This window comes from Chanodichthys erythropterus, chromosome 13 (genome assembly GCF_024489055.1).
Source record: "Chanodichthys erythropterus isolate Z2021 chromosome 13, ASM2448905v1, whole genome shotgun sequence".
In the NCBI taxonomy this organism is placed as follows: Eukaryota; Metazoa; Chordata; class Actinopteri; order Cypriniformes; family Xenocyprididae; genus Chanodichthys; species Chanodichthys erythropterus.
Window position 1 is genome coordinate 15,393,084 of NC_090233.1, and position 17,034 is coordinate 15,410,117.

Genomic DNA, 17,034 nt, shown 5'->3' on the forward strand with positions numbered 1-17,034 from the left:
ATTAGAAGTGTTTGATACAGCCTATTGTTAATTTTGGTTTTATTATTTAATGTTATTTATTACTTTGCTTATGCAGAATCCTCGTTGTCGTTCAGGACAAAAAGTTAAATAAATAAATAAAAAGGGGGGAAAGCGCGTCTAACATCGCTCATCAATATCAAAATGATTGAGATGGCCAATCAAATCAAAGAAGGCGTGCTTTACTGTTTACAGATGATCAGCCATTTCAACACAACGCTTCAGTTGAAAGAGTGCGAGCCGAGGTAAGATGTAAATAGTAAAACATTTAATATTTGACAACTTTTTTCCCCTTTTACGATAGAAATGAGTATCTATACTTTCGCAGTCTGCACATAGCTGTGCATGACAAGAATCCGCCATCTGCAGTGTCTCACTCAATGAGAATGAACTGGGGACACGATTCCCGCTTAAAATGCATTTTGTATGTAAAATAATAATAATTTTAGTAGGTTCTTGGGTAGTTGGTAGGCTACATAACATGGACATGAACTTTAATTTAGATGATAGATAGATAGATAGATAGATAGATAGATAGATAGATAGATAGATAGATAGATAGATAGATAGATAGATAGATAGATAGATAGATAGATATAGAGGTCGATTTCATGCATTTAGGCTACAATTTTATATACGGCGATGAAAATGAACAATTCATGCCTTCTTTGATGGAGTTTTCCTACACAAAAATTCAAGCAGGCCTACCACTCTTCACCAGTAGCATGTTCTTGCTAATTCATGGAGCTCCCATGCTTACTCTTAACAGTTTTCACTGTAACATGACCAATGCAATATAAAGAGTGAGCATCTAAAATAAAAACTAAACCTTTTTTGTTTTTTGCTTGTTTGAGGATATTTTATTCACACAGCACATACTACAGGAGTAGATAGATTCTGAGAACAGCGCAGTGTACTACTGACAGTTGATAAGGAGAGAAAAACTATCAGTCATGTTTAGAAAAATAGTGTTGTTAAAAAAGTATAAATTAGACCTACAGCTGAAACAACTCAATACACAAAATCAGAAAAATGCCTGTCAAAGACAAATGTAGGCTGGACTACAATGGGGAGAAAAAAAAACCCTTCTCAAACAAACAGAATAAGTGATATTAATAATTGTTGTACATCCATAAATAGTTGTGATTGAAACAGTGTTTTATACTTTCAGAGATAGTATTTGTCAACACAAACTTGACTGCTGCTCAAGAGCATTTTAACAGTTTTCATGTTTCCCTAGAAATGCACACATTCATTCAGGACAGACAAAAATAAAAGAGAAAAGAAAAAAAAAACACAGAAAGAAGGGAAAACCTTCATGAAGTCCGACATATTCATAGACTGAGTTCATCAAAATAGTTGAAATGTTTGATTAGAAAACAGAGGTAAGATGTTTTGGAGACTCTTTGCAAAGACAGATTTCTGAGACACTTCTGCCCTCTTGTGGTTAGAGAGAAAGACGACAATATTCAACAGCAGCTGTTTCTAGTTCTGGGCCAGGTTTATCAAAATATTTTTTACAGATGAACATTTCTGCACATGCTAGCCAGTATCAACACCTGTATTTTGGGGTACGTGAGAGACCAAGTCTGATCAGCATGCGGCCCTGCTCGGTTTCTCTTCACCAGGACGGTTTTGTATGAACTAAGCTCTTATAGTTACCTTGAAATCAATATTTAATGGTATATTGCGGCATTTTATATAAATTATCCGTGCACATAATTATTATTTTTTAGATTCATGTGCCTCAATACTGAATCAAAATAACTTCCTCTCCCTCTAGCAGCGACATCTCTTCTCTGATGACGAGGGCGGGGGAACCTGTCACTCACATGAGATCCACCAATAGCAAACCACAACCATCCAATCAATTCCCCACGGACAAAATCAAGTCCCGGCCTTTTTTTCCCCATTCCAGAAGCCGCTTGACTCCGATGTTTCACAATACAGAAGAAACGACTATCGCAACTTCTGTTTCATGCCAACTTCAAGCAATTCAGGCCCTACGGCTTCGTTCACACTGGAGCTAAATACGGTTGTTACTCCTCTCTTGAGTGCTTTTGCATTGCAGTCAGACTGAACCTCTGAACTTTCCCACATCCTAATTGAAAATAATGACTGGAACGATGCTCATAGTTGGACATCAGTCAACCAAGATCAACCTCAGTCTCATTAAAAAGATATTTCAGAGATGGCGGAGACTGACGAGTATAGCAAAACATTAAGTTTATAGCCTAATGCAATATATAAAGATGCCTCGTTTCTAGTTGTCATTTTTAAAGCTAACCCTAGCATTTAGTGCAGAGATCTTCAACCCTACTCCTGGAGACCCAATGCCCTGCAACGTTTATGGCTGCAATTAACTCCTCTTTTAGACATACACTCACGAACTTCCCTTAGCACTTCCACTTGGGGGAATCCCTGCCACCACATCAAGTGGGCGAGGGAAGTTTTTTGGACCAGCCCTCGACCCCTCAATTTTGACTGAGGGAGCGAGTCTACATGAACATTTCAGGTAGATCCATAGACCCCAATGCAACACAACTGTGACATCCCAACAGCGGGTGGGCTCCATATCAGATTCCAAAGGCGTTCCATTTAAATCCATTGCAAGGGTTCCGCCAGTAGTGGGCACTCGTGCAACCTAAGCAATGACGTACATCCGCGTGAACGAGACGGAGGCAAGTGATTTTCAAGCAATCCAGGAGTGCTTGATTAGCTGGTTCATGCGTGTTTGTTTGGGGTTGGACAGTGGGTTCCAGGAGCAGGGTTGAAGACCTCTGATTTAGTGATCATGACTAAAAAAAAGAAATGCTGCAATTAAAAGCATAACAGTCTCTACAAGAAAATCACAAGAAAAGAGGTACATGTTTTGACTCAAATCGCACATTTTGACAAGGCTCTCTCTCCCTCTACGGCAAAATAAACCTAAAAAAAATCTTGCTTATAGTTAGTGACTTAATGGGGAAGCTCAAAAGCAAGAAGGTTATAATAAGACGACAAGGCAAAGGCAGAGAGCGTGCGGTTTAAAACCAGCAGCTTGATGAGGAATAAGAAAACACTAAGCACCTTGGTCATTGGTGGTTTACTTAAAATTGCACAACATTATGCGTCTTTGGTCCCTAATCTTTGGTCAAACATAGCCGACAAAAATAGTTTAAACTTTTGTTATTCATGATTCGTGTCCTCAATCATGAGACCAAAATGGTATCTCAGTCAATTCCAAAATGTTGGTCAAGAGTTTGGGACTAACAACCGTATTTACTGGCAAGTGTGACTTTCAAACGTTGTACCTATAACAGCAGAGGAGAGCATAAAGTCTATGCAGGTAACCAAAGTCAGTCCCCATTTAGGCATGGCAAATAATGCCTGTAACCATGGGAACAGATAATGATAGTCAATATCAAGACTATGTGTCCATATGTGGTCTGTTTCTGTGGTTCTGTTTTTCCCCCTTGTAGGCCTATTTCCTAAACACTTAAGTGTCACTCTCTGTCCCACCACACTAACCTGAGAGGGCAACGGGGCCAAGCGCAGGCCTCATGCTGTACCCTTTCACTTGACTGCCGTTATGTTCCTTGAGCACACATAACTGAACTCTCAAAATTTGGTTGTGACTCCTTATAATCTGAGCTAATCACTTTAGTTACAGAATGCGGTTGTCACTCTGTCATAATTGATCTGTGCGTGAACGGAACTGTATTTAGCACTCAGAACAGGACTGACAACTGTATTCTGCTGTTGTGTGAACGTAGACTATACGTCTGAAGATCTCTGCCACTTTATTAAAGATAAAAAAACTCTTATATTGTCTGCATGCATATCTGTATAATCACACAAAGATGTTCAAGGCATTACAAGACAAACTATATAATACTAAATCACATCTTTTCTTGGAAAAACTACTGCAAAATACTCTTGAAGATCATTTATTTTATCATGGAAGTGAAAATTGTTGCTTCTGTTCGTCTACTAGAACAATTTTGAAATAAACAGTTGTTCAAAGGCAGTGGAAATTTATGAGGGCGAAGCATGGGTATTATGAGATAACTCTACAAATTTGTTTGGAAATGGCAATTATTCACAATGATAAACTACTTTTAAAAGATACTTTGGTCCTAATCTAGGCAATGTTTTCTCTAGTTAATGTTATCTCTAATCTAATTACCTGCTGGAGATAAATGAGGAAAATAATACGAGAAATCCAGTGCATAAATAATGAAATATTCGTTTAGCTTTATCCTCTTAAAATGCATTCAAACAATAATGCAATTAGCTGCCTCTGTTCAGCGAGGTTTGTACTGAGACAGTGAGAGACAGACAGTTTCTGCATTTCATAGCCCTATTCCCACTTTTTCAGAAATCAGGAAAAAAGGAAAAGAAAAAAAAAGATGATCAGATCAACTGGACCAGAACTTTGCACAACATCAGATCATTCCCATATACTTCCATAACCCAATATTATTGGAAATCCAATCTTGGGGTTTAAGTGGCTGTTTCAGGTATTGCAGATTGTATTGATCCCAGTGAGCTGTAATGGGGGGAAAAAAGGCTGCTACAAAAGGTGCAAGGCATCAAAGTCAGCTTGAGAGTATAACTTCTGCTACGTAACATTTATTGCAACGTTATTGTGAGAACTGACAAAAAATTAAAATAAATATCTGCAAAACAGTTTACTTATGTGTGATCCAAGTATAAATTGAGTTCTGCTGGGCTTAAACTCCTGAGTCTGAACAAGAGCTTAACACACTCAAACCGGTTAACTGAGATTATTGAATCAGGGCCTGCCTAAGACAAGACTTACACCTCTACAGCTTGACCTGCCCACCGATAAACCGCTAAAGAGAGGTATTGTTCAGCTGTCACAGCAAAGAGTGTTTGTGGTTTTCATAAAGGCGTAGTTGCAAAAAAAATGGCTTTTTCTAAGTACCCCGTTTTTTCCTTCGCTAGATGTAAAGTGATTTCAATAATCCATTGACTGAATTTCAGATGGGTTCACAGAAAGAAAAGGAGGATGGATGAACCACATACTGTTAAAAACATCACAATTTTAAGTGGGAGTTCAACTGAAACATCGAAAACACAAGTTCAAATCCGTGTCCTCGGGCAGACTGTATTTTCATAGAGTCGCTCTGTCGCCATCGCCAATGCCGAGCTATGATCTGAAGGGGTGTTTGAGAATTAATTGTCAATGTACCTTTCCTTTGTAAATCTCTATCATGTGCCACATTGATAGACACTTACGGTAAATCTGGATTTTCGGAAGGGGTAAAGAGAAGTGACGTACATTTGCTTCAAACAGTCTATGGTGCCGTTAGCTGAAAGCCCTGAGCCGTCTCAAGCAAAATTACTCTTGAGGAAGACAAGTTTGTTCATCTCCTCCGCAGAGACCTGCTGCTTTCTCTTCATGGCTAAGGTCTGCTCGCAGATGCTCACGCACTCCCCATGCACAGCTACAGCCGGTACAGCCAACAACCACAGCGCTAACCGCGACAGCCTGGGGTATCTGTCCATGACCGAACTCCAGTACTGCAGCAGGTCGCCCGTGCCACTGAACAGTGGTTCGCCGAGGTACTGGAACAGCTCTTTTCGTACCTGTGGCTCTTCAGCATCGCACGATGGCCTCTCCAATCCACAGTCGAGGCGGCCACGCTTGGGTGCCGACGGCCCTTCGTTATCCCGCTCGTCCAGAGATGTACCTCCGGAACCACCGCTTCCTGATTCCCTCATATTAGCAGCCATGTCACACACCCTTGAGATAATATCCTCATGCTGGTACGCAGGCACTGGCCGCAGCTTCAGCTGTGGATCCAGGATCATTGCGACTTGATGGACTCGTTCCACTTTGAAGTTCTCCTTCAGGGCTTCCAGGAAGTAGTGGCAAAGCTTACTGCCAGCACCCACTTCGCCGGCTTTAGAGGTGAAAAGTTTTTCAAGACGGAGGTAGACGGGAAGGACGTGCTGGAGCGTGGGGCAGCGTTCCACACTCAGCTCCTGTGCTGCCTGTCTTAGCGGCGCAAGCAGACATGCAAGCGTGCCAAGCAGGTGCTTGTTTAGGCCTTGCAAGAGCGGCACGGTGCTCTTTGAACGGCCGTACGCTTCGCAGGTGGCCTCAAAGTTCTCGTGAACCTTGAGCAAGGCCTCCGCAACCGCATCCCAGCAAGGCGGAGCGGCAGGCTCTTCCCCTGATTTCCCTTCATGACTGAAGCTGGTCGTTGCGGCGATATCGCGACACGTAGCCAGGAGCTCGCCGAGTTCGTGGAGTCCTCGTGCTTGCAGGCTGCGACGGCCGAGAACAGCCTGAACGGTGGCAGTTAGAGAGCAACCTGCGCAACGAAGGCCAACTCCGGTGCGACCGCAAAAGGCCAGCGAAGACAAGCGCGGCTCTGTCACGTAGACCGTACGGATTTCTGACATGACAAACTCCGACAGAACATTCTGGACCCAGTGGTGTATCTGCTCAGGACTCTCCCTTAAAGACGCCTCCTTGAGTCCCAGCACATAGCGTCGGAGTCGCACGCCCTCCACTTGATACGCTGTTAGCAAATAGCAGGAGTCAGGTCCTATGGTCTGCGAATGGCAGGTCACAGCAATGCCCAAGGAAGAGTTGGAACCCAGGGCGCAGGTGACTTTCACTTTGACCTGGTTGTACATACGGGGGAGCTGTTTCAATGCCAGCGAGCTCATATCTCCCAGGGCTTCGCGAATGGAGTAGGCTCCGTTACGCGAACCCGTGTCCACCAGGGTCTGCGCAAGCTTCAGGAAGTCCTTGCTGCTGAGAACGCCAAGAAGGCCAAGGTCTACACACATTACTCTCAGTAAACGTTCAGCCACTTGTTGTCTCTCCTTTTCTGGGAGTAATCTGTTCTCTGCAAAAGCAGAACAAGACAGTTTAATTAGTTTATATTATATTTACAACTTAACTGACCTTGCAAAGCATGCATAGAAACACAGCAACAATTGCAATCCATTGTATGAAAACAAAAATACACATGCAAACGTAACACAAGGTACCTAGGAAAGACATGTATGGTAGGGTGACCATATGTGCCATTTTCCCAGGACACGTCCTGTCCAGGATTTCTAAGTTGCATAAAATGTAGTTTTGGTTTTGTTTTCATATTTGCGGAAGGTAATGACTAAATTATTTTACCAATAGCGTGCATTATACATAATCGACCAATCGTGGCTTGCGAGAACTGGATCTACAGAGGAATGGTCAAAGCATTGCAAATACGACAACATTTTAATGCATTGCATGAAGACTGTCAATAAGAACAGCTTGCACAGACCTCCGTTTAGAAATCGCGCTCAGGGGGCACATCGATATGACCACTTTCACGATCAAAGAGGCAAGGGCTCAAGCCATTTTAGGCAATTTAGAAATCCTGGACAGGACGCATCCTGGGAAAATGGCACATATGGTCACCCTAATGAATGGCATTTTTGCCTTTTATAAAATGTAGATGAATTTTGAGAAGTGTGTTGTGGATTAATCCGAGTCACCCCAGATTCTCCCATAAACATGTAAAAAACCAATAAGGACACCTACGGTACATTAAAGATACAGAAGCGATTTCTGAGAAACACTTTTGATATTTGATACAAACAAGAGAGACCTGTCCTGCGTCCCAATGTCCATACTATCCATCCTAAATAGTATGTGAGATTAAAATAAGAGTGTCTCAAAGCGTAGTATGTTAAAAAGAGTATGCCAAAAGTCCCCGGATGGTGTACTATTCCCGGTAGATTTTCGAAGTGTGGATCCGTGCACACTATAAAGGCTAATATTGGCCACAACCCATTGCGCGTTGGATGAGGATTCAGTTCGGAACTACAAACACGAGTAAAAAGTGTTAAAAAAAAACTACAAAACATGGTGGATATGTGCAACCGTCAGTGAGAGGTTTAAGTGACTAATAATCAGTTTAAACTGATAGAAAATATTTATTTAATGTTATCAGTGTTATTTCTCATCTGCAAATACCAATGTAGACTTTTAAAAAGATCCGATTGGCCATTAACTTTCAAATGCATCATTATGCATTAATATGAGGAGAGTTCTCCACATGAAAGACCCGCGACTGCAGATCAACGTGCTGCATTTCTCTCCGACACGGTAGGAAATTAACTAAATGAAATGTGGAGGATGTAAGATGATTGACAGGCCAGTTTACGGTGACAGGATGTGACAGAGTATGTCCCAAAGCTCGTCTACTCTTTTGTTACACACTCAAAAGTAAGTACTTTTTGTTCACAGAAAGAGTACATACTTTTAGGGCGTAGTAGAAGTAGGTGAATAGGGACGCAGCACAGGTGAGACTTTAGACGATGCACAGCGATTTTTAAAATTGGGCGAGATCTAACAAAAAGGGCAGGTTGTTCCATAATCTCGGACCAGCGACAGCGAAAGCACAATCACCCTTCAATTTAAGACATACTCAAGGAATAGTTAACAAGAGCTTGAGGATCTTAGTGTTAAATTATAAGGCTTAAAGGGTTAGTTCACCCAAAAATGAAAATAATGTCATTTATTACTCACCCTCATGCCGTTCCACATCCGTAAGACCTTCGTTAATCTTCGGAACACAAATTAAGATATTATTGATAAAATCTGATGGCTCAGTGAGGCCTGCATAGCCAGCAATGACATTTCCTCTCTCAAGATCCATTAATGTACTAAAAACATATTTAAATCAGTTCATGTGAGTACAGTGGTTCAATATTAATATTATAAAGCGACGAGTTTTTTTTTGGTGCGGCAAAAAAAAACAAAATAACGATTTATTTAGTGATGGCCGATTTCAAAACACTGCTTCAGGAAGCTTCGGAGCACAAATGAATCAGTGTGTCGAATCTGCGGTTTGGAGCACCAAAGTCACGTGATTTCAGCCGTTGGTAGTTTGACACGCGATCTGAATCATGATTCAATACGTTGAATCATAATGCTTCCTGAAGCATCAATAATCGGCCATCAATAAATAAGTCGTTATTTTGTTTTTTTGCCGCACCAAAAATATTCTCATCGCTTTATAATATTAATATTGAACCGCTGTACTCACATGAACTGATTTAAATATGTTTTTAGTACATTAATGGATCTTGAGAGAGGAAATGTCATTGCTGGCTATGCAGGAGCCAACGGATTTCATCAAAAATATTTTAATTTGTGTTCTGAAGATGAACGAAGGTCTTACGGGTCTGAAATGGCACGAGGGTGAGTAATTAATGACAGAATTTTCATTTTTGGGTGAACTAACCCTTTAATAAGCTTAACCAAGTATACTGGAGCCGTTCCGTAACCTGCTTTAATAACATATCAAAATCTTGTGTTGAATCCTATATTGCACTGGTAGCCCGTCCCATGAGGATAACAAAGGAGTAATATGTTCTGTCTTCTTGGCATTCATAAGCATTCCTGCAGCAGCATTTTGAACTAACTGGAGATGTGCGATATGAGAATGACGATGTCCCAAGGTAAATGGCACTGCAATAATCTAACTGTGAAAAGATAAAAGCATGAATTACTTTTTCCAAATCACTTGTTGTAAGAATCGATTTTAGTTTGGCTATTGTCCTAAGATTTAAAAAAAAAAGCAGTTTCTCTGTTTATTACACTTCAGTGAGGAATCAAAAATGACTCCCCAAGTTTTTAACTTGACCCTGTAGGTAAATACCCCAAGGTCCTAACGTTATCCTTTACAGTATTATTACAAACTGTACGACCAAAGATGATAATTTCTGTTTTCTGTTAATTTAATTGGACAAGATTATTGGCCATCCCCGTTTTTACTTCCTCCAGACATTTAAGAAGTTTTGCCCCTGAGTCATTGCTATTTGGCCTCAAAGGTACATACATTTGAGTGTACCCCATACAAGTGGTAAAAGATACCTATTTTTTCCAAAATCGTACATTTATTCATTTTAAACATTTCAACAACCGCATATCTTGTTTCTGCGAAACATAGCCTAACCAATGTTACTCGCATATAGAGCATCAATAATCGGCCATCAATAAATAAGTCGTTATTTTGTTTTTTTGCCGCACCAAAAATATTCTCATCGCTTTATAATATTAATATTGAACCGCTGTACTCACATGAACTGATTTAAATATGTTTTTAGTACATTAATGGATCTTGAGAGAGGAAATGTCATTGCTGGCTATGCAGGAGCCAACGGATTTCATCAAAAATATTTTAATTTGTGTTCTGAAGATGAACGAAGGTCTTACGGGTCTGAAATGGCACGAGGGTGAGTAATTAATGACAGAATTTTCATTTTTGGGTGAACTAACCCTTTAATAAGCTTAACCAAGTATACTGGAGCCGTTCCGTAACCTGCTTTAATAACATATCAAAATCTTGTGTTGAATCCTATATTGCACTGGTAGCCCGTCCCATGAGGATAACAAAGGAGTAATATGTTCTGTCTTCTTGGCATTCATAAGCATTCCTGCAGCAGCATTTTGAACTAACTGGAGATGTGCGATATGAGAATGACGATGTCCCAAGGTAAATGGCACTGCAATAATCTAACTGTGAAAAGATAAAAGCATGAATTACTTTTTCCAAATCACTTGTTGTAAGAATCGATTTTAGTTTGGCTATTGTCCTAAGATTTAAAAAAAAAAGCAGTTTCTCTGTTTATTACACTTCAGTGAGGAATCAAAAATGACTCCCCAAGTTTTTAACTTGACCCTGTAGGTAAATACCCCAAGGTCCTAACGTTATCCTTTACAGTATTATTACAAACTGTACGACCAAAGATGATAATTTCTGTTTTCTGTTAATTTAATTGGACAAGATTATTGGCCATCCCCGTTTTTACTTCCTCCAGACATTTAAGAAGTTTTGCCCCTGAGTCATTGCTATTTGGCCTCAAAGGTACATACATTTGAGTGTACCCCATACAAGTGGTAAAAGATACCTATTTTTTCCAAAATCGTACATTTATTCATTTTAAACATTTCAACAACCGCATATCTTGTTTCTGCGAAACATAGCCTAACCAATGTTACTCGCATATAGAGCAGAAATAATGCAACCTCAGCATCTTTTTACAGGTCTCTCAAGCACTGGAAAGCTTTTCTAATATTAACGCGGACCCTAAAGCTCTTGCCTGATCATAACCCTTCTTTTTCCAGTGATATTGCCCTAACGTTTTCTCTTTTGTAATATCTCTCAGCCATCTCTCTCTCTACAGTCTTTCTTGAAATCTCCTGCTTGCTCTCTCTCCTCCCCAATCATGAGAGGACACGCCCCCTACTGCTGATTGGCTACAGGTGTGTTGCGGTACTCTGTCCACAGCATTTCTCAGAAATCGCTCACTGCACCTTTAATTTACTTTGGAACAAATTTAACATCAACACTTTTTACTGAAACATGTTCCTGAAAATTGTTTATTGACTGTTGTTAATTACTTAACTGGCTGCACATACATTTAATATTACTGGCTCAAGCAAATAAGAAGCTGCGTTATGATTAATCAAGCGTGTTGTGAAATTATTGCGAATGGATTCTGGTAGTGATGGTAAGAAATAACTCACGAAAAGACGGTGGTATGTGGTTCCTCTGTTGTGCCGGCTGAGGAGATTTCCACATCTGCTCCTGTGTGGCCACGGGCGCTTGGGAAGGCTTCGGAGACTCATCTTTAACATGGTTCTCATTATCAGCTAAAAGGGAAATAAAACAGAAAGGAATAAACAAAACAAATTATGCACTCATTCTTTGAAAAAAATGGAGGTATTCAATGAAAAGAGAAATGCACTGGGGTGAAAACAACTTACAAATGAGAAATGAGAATGACTTATTGATCAAGATCAACACAGAATTAAGAATTTTCATATTTTCTAAGTTGATTTTGACTGAAAATCTGTGGAATTGATCTGAGTATTATAATATTTACCAAGATATTTAATATAGGGTTCCCCCACATTTTGACCAATGAACTTCCGTGACTTTTCCATAGATTTTTGCTTGATTTTAAATTCATTTTAAGGAAAATGAATGTGCAAATAACCATCTCAAGACAGCTAAATATTTTTGTTGTTTTTTTTCCATGACTCTTCCTGGCATGGAAACACAATTTTCATTTACTCACCATCACGTCGTTCCAAACGTATTCTTTCTTCTGTTGAACACAAAAGAAGATATTTTGTTTTTGTCCATATTATAGAAGTCAATTTGACTGAACTTTCATCTCCGAAATCAAAATAAAGGTAGTGCGAAATTGATCCACATAACTTAAGTTCTATTTAAGTCTTTTAAAGGGACATTTGTATGATGAACAGATTTTTAAACAAAAATGTAAGCCTTTATGCACTCCTGATCAATGCATGAATACAAAAACTACATCAAATATGGCGACAACAGATCTCGTGTGCCATGTGATGTGTGAGAAACAGGTTTGACGCTAGCTGATCAATGTTTTGATTTGAGAGTAAATAAAGGCATACATTTCAAAAGGTGTTTGGCTTGAACATTTCGGGGCCCATTGACTTTCATAATATTGGACATAAACAGCCGAAAAATTCTTTAATATATGACAATATATCTTCTGTGTTCCACTGAAGAAAACGTCATAGAAGTTTGGAGCGACCAAATATAAATTTTTTGGGATGAAATATTACTCAATGTTTTTGATGACAGTGAGTACCCTGTTAAACAAAAATGGGTATGTCGGGAGTGTGAGCTTGAACAAATGAATGACGAGCAATTCAACAATTTTTATGGAATTGCTCAGGCACAGATTTCATGCACGCCTATGAATAAGTGATAAGTAAAGATGTTAAGATAGTTTACAGATGTAAAAAGCACATGATGGAAACAAACTCAATATGCAGTATGTAAAAATGTGCCCTTTGCATTAAACGGTTACCCAAGTGGTGATGCAAAGAAAAAATGTGAACAAAACAGAGCGAGTCCAAACTTGGATGAGCTCACAGCTGAAAATGTTTTCATTTTCTGGGCTCACTCACCAGCATGGGACTGCATGTGCTCCATTAGGTTGTTGTAGAACTGGAACTGAATTCCACAGGCTCCACACGTGTAGGTTTCTGGAACACAACGTCCAGTTTCTCTCAGAACACAGCAATGTTCTCATAACAGCACAACCGGCTAGCCTCACATCAGAGCACTACATACAGCTAACAAATTTAGGTCAGCATCAGGCATTCAGGAAAAAGGTTTTTACTCAACTTTAAGAAACCTGCAAGGTTTGAAAGCCATGCAAATGACACAAAATGGGCATGAGTGAGGTCAGTCATGATTTACAAAAAAATAAATAAAAATATGGACTATATGGAGCAAGAGAAGAGTGATATTAAGTGAAAATGAAAAGGTAAAACTGATTTCCACAATACATACTCTGAGGGCTGGGGAGGGAAGTATAGTTCCGGCTGTTTGGAGTATCTAGAAGACAAATAATTCATGTCATTTTTATGATGAGTACACTTCCATGCAAAGTGCAACACTTTATAGGAAAAGGTTTCAATATTAATACCATGGCCTCAAAAAGTATTAGGACACTTATGTCAGATTTAACCCTATAGAGTCTACTGTACCATTTGATAGACAAATTTCTAAGGCCTCTAAATTATCAACATGATCACTGAAAAACCTGTTGCACACAATTGACTACATGCCTTGTGTCGTCTGATTGATACACTATATTGCCAAAAGTTTTGGGACGCCTGCCTTTACGCGCACATGAGCTTTAATGACATCCCATTCTTAATCCGTAGGGTTTAATATGGAGTTGGCCCACCCTTTGCATCTATAACAGCTTCAACTCTTCTGGGAAGGCTTTCCACAAGGTTTAGGAGTGTGTTTATGGTAATTTTTAACCATTCTTCTAGAAGCACATTTGTGAGGTCAGGCAGTGATGTTGGCGAGAAGGCCTGGCTCACAGTCTCCGCTCTAATTCATCCTAAAGGTGGTCTGTCGGGTTGAGGTCAGGACTCTGTGCAGGCCAGTCAAGTTCCTCCACACCAAACTCACTCATCCATGTCTTTATGGACCTTGCTTTGTGCACTGGAGCGCAGTCATGTTGGAACAGGAACATCCCCAAACTGTTCCCACAAAGTTGGAAGCATGAAATTGTCCAAAATATCTTGGTATGCTGAAGCATTAAGAGTTCCTTTCACTGGAACTAAGGGTTCAAGGGATGAAATATGACCCCTGAAACCCCTGAAAAACAACCCTACCCCATAATCCCCCTCCACCAAACTTTACACTCGGCACAATGCAGTCAGGCAAGTACCGTTCTCCTGACAACTGCCAAACCCAGACTCGTCCATCGGATTGCCAGACAGAGAAGTGTGATTGGTCACTCCAGAGGACACGTCTCCACTGCTCTAGAGTCCAGTGCTTTACACCACTGCATCCCACGCTTTGCATTGCACTTGGTGATGTAAGGCTTGGATGCAGCTGCTCGCCATGGAAACCCATTCCATGAAGCTCTCTACGCACTGTTCTTGAGCTAATCTGAAGGACACATGAAGTTTGGAGGTCTGTAGCTCTTGACTCTGGCGACTTCTGCGCACTGTGAGCCTCAGCATGCGCTGACCCCGCTCTGTGATTTTACATGGCCGACCACTTCATGCCTGAGCTGCTGTTGTTCCCAATTGCTTCCACTTTGTTATGATTCCACTAATGGTTGACTGTGGAATATTTAGTAGTGAGGAAATTTCACAAATGGACATATTGCACAGGTGGCAACCTATCCCGGTACCACGCTTGAATTCACTGAGCTCCTGAGAGCGACCCACTCTTTCACAAATGTTTGTAGAAGCAGTCTGCATGTCCAAGTGCTTGATTTATACACCTGTGGCCATGGAAGTGATTGGAACACCTGAATTCAATGATTTGGAGGAGTGTCCCAATACTTTTGGCAGTATAATGTAGTTCATACCTTTTTGGCAAGTAAAACTCCACCTTCAGCTCATGCTTCACATGTCTTTTTGCTGTGAAATCTTTACTGATTTTTATAAAACAAACTTAAAAATAACAATGCAATGTACTGGAGGCCTTTCCAGCTTTGATCAAACCCATTTTCTTTGACACTCATATTTGAACAGTTGAAGCTCATGTTTATATTTGTAGAGATGTAGTTCCAGTTGAAAATATTAGAAAAGTCTGCCAAATGCTGTGGTCTTCTGATCTTTTAGTTTGATTTTAATGGCACATTTCTGTGCAGTTTGTTTTATGAATCTGCTACAATTTAATACAGTTCTGAAACATGAATAGTGGAGGAGCACGAATTATATTGGACAGCACACCAAACCCAGCAAATAATGTTACACAATTCACAAGTGAAAAGGTTATCCAGTCATAACAGGGCTCATATACTATAGATATAGAAAGTATTGAAATGTAAGGTAGAAATCAGCCTGTTATATTTTAAGAGTCAGAAAATGGTTGGAAAATGTATGTTTGACTGTTCTGAAGCAATCAACCTTGATTAACATGAGAAAAAGAAAAGAAAGTGTTGAATAGTATGTGTCCATTGTAGTGAAGACACAGACCAGTCCTTGCAGATCACATTACCATTAGGAGGTATATATATATATATATACACCTCCTAAAGCATCTATACATACTTAAAATTATTTGAAGCAGCAAAAGATATGCTTAATTTAAAGGTGAAAACAATGTCATTTTGGAGGGCAGATACTGCAGACCTTTGATTATGACAGTAAAAATATCCCTCCGAGCAAAGTGCAAACACTTTACGAGATTCGAATATGAAGTGTGAAAGATTTCAATGTCACTTACCACTAGAGTTCTGGGAATTGTTGATGTCTGCACGACTGGACTGGCCTGACTGGCTAGACATTTTCCCTTCCATTTTAAGGCCATAAGTTCCTTCTGCAATGCAAAAACCAAAGCAGCTTAAGTAATACATATCAGTCAAAGTTGAGAATAACTAAACGCTCAGCTAGTCGTCCTTAGTGCATCACTCAAAATAAAACAGCCACTTTCCATGAATAGGGAACTTTAAAGCTATTTCTCTTTGATTTATGGGAATTGTAAGTTGATCAATAACATTTTTTTTTTTTTGGCAAGCAAAATGTAAATCTCAAAAGATTTCATTATAATATATTAGATGTTTTACCAGTGCTTGATTTATGAAGGTCTCCTACAAATGTGAAATTGATTTTTTCCCCTCCTGTCTGCTGCCTTTCACATTTCAGAATAGTTGAAGGTTTCTGTGTTCTTGTGGTGCCATCGGCTACAAAGAGCTGTCAGGTTGTCATTTCCCTACAGCTCTAGAGCAATTAAGTCACATGATGTTTACTCCTCAGATGACTGGCTAATATAACGTTAAATATAACTATAAATAATGTTCGATGTCCAGAAACAAAGATGTCAAATGTCATTGAGATGAACAGGAATGCTAACGGAGATCTATCTCTCTCTTCAGGGGCAAGAGGTATAAAACATATTTTTGGTTTCTGCAGAAATGGATTTGGAGGGCCAAAATCATTGCCCAAAACAGTGATGTTTAATTGGCATTTTTCGGATAACACATTTTGAGACTGATCAGCTAAAAGACAAAAAATGAGGAAAACCTGACCATAAATTATATATTTTGGTTTCAAAAATGGTGGGGGGAAAAAAGAAAAGTGTCAGAAATCAAATTCATGTAATTTTGTTTCTGAAGTAAACTTTAGGATTTAAATGTGTGTGAAAAAGAAAGCACACCATCTTTGAATTCTATGGTTTTAAATTTGGACATAATAAAAGTCATCTGGTCTTAAAACTAGGTAAATACAACCTCATGAACAGCAACACATGAAATATTACACCACATCATTATTATTAACAAAAACTAGGCCAAAATGGAGAAGTCATGTGTGAAAAACTAAGTACATCCTATGATTCAATAGCTTGTAGAACCAACTTTAGCTGCAATAATTTGACGTAATCATTTGACTTTATCAGTCTATAAAGATCGTTTTGGAGGAATTTCGACCCACTCTCCTTTACAACGTTGCTTCATATCATTGAGGTT

At 39.6% G+C, this 17,034-nt stretch overlaps 1 protein-coding gene across 5 annotated transcripts in view; it reads right to left on the reverse strand.

Annotated features, from left to right (window-relative positions):
• Window positions 1-868: 868 nt before the first annotated feature.
• Window positions 869-17,034, reverse strand: part of znf618 (zinc finger protein 618) — a 37,750-nt gene continuing 21,584 nt past the window's right edge. For 3 of the 5 annotated variants that reach the window (XM_067407231.1, XM_067407228.1, XM_067407230.1), the window contains exons 9-14: window positions 15,795-15,887; window positions 13,386-13,430; window positions 12,998-13,075; window positions 12,121-12,150; window positions 11,567-11,692; window positions 869-6,887 (exon numbers count right to left, since the gene is read on the reverse strand). In XM_067407231.1, the coding sequence (XP_067263332.1) occupies window positions 5,356-6,887; window positions 11,567-11,692; window positions 12,121-12,150; window positions 12,998-13,075; window positions 13,386-13,430; window positions 15,795-15,887 (1,904 nt within the window). In that variant the 3' untranslated portion in view covers window positions 869-5,355. The remainder of the gene's footprint in view (window positions 6,888-11,566; window positions 11,693-12,120; window positions 12,151-12,997; window positions 13,076-13,385; window positions 13,431-15,794; window positions 15,888-17,034) is intronic. The other 2 variants (XM_067407232.1, XM_067407233.1) reach the window with 2 other exon arrangements.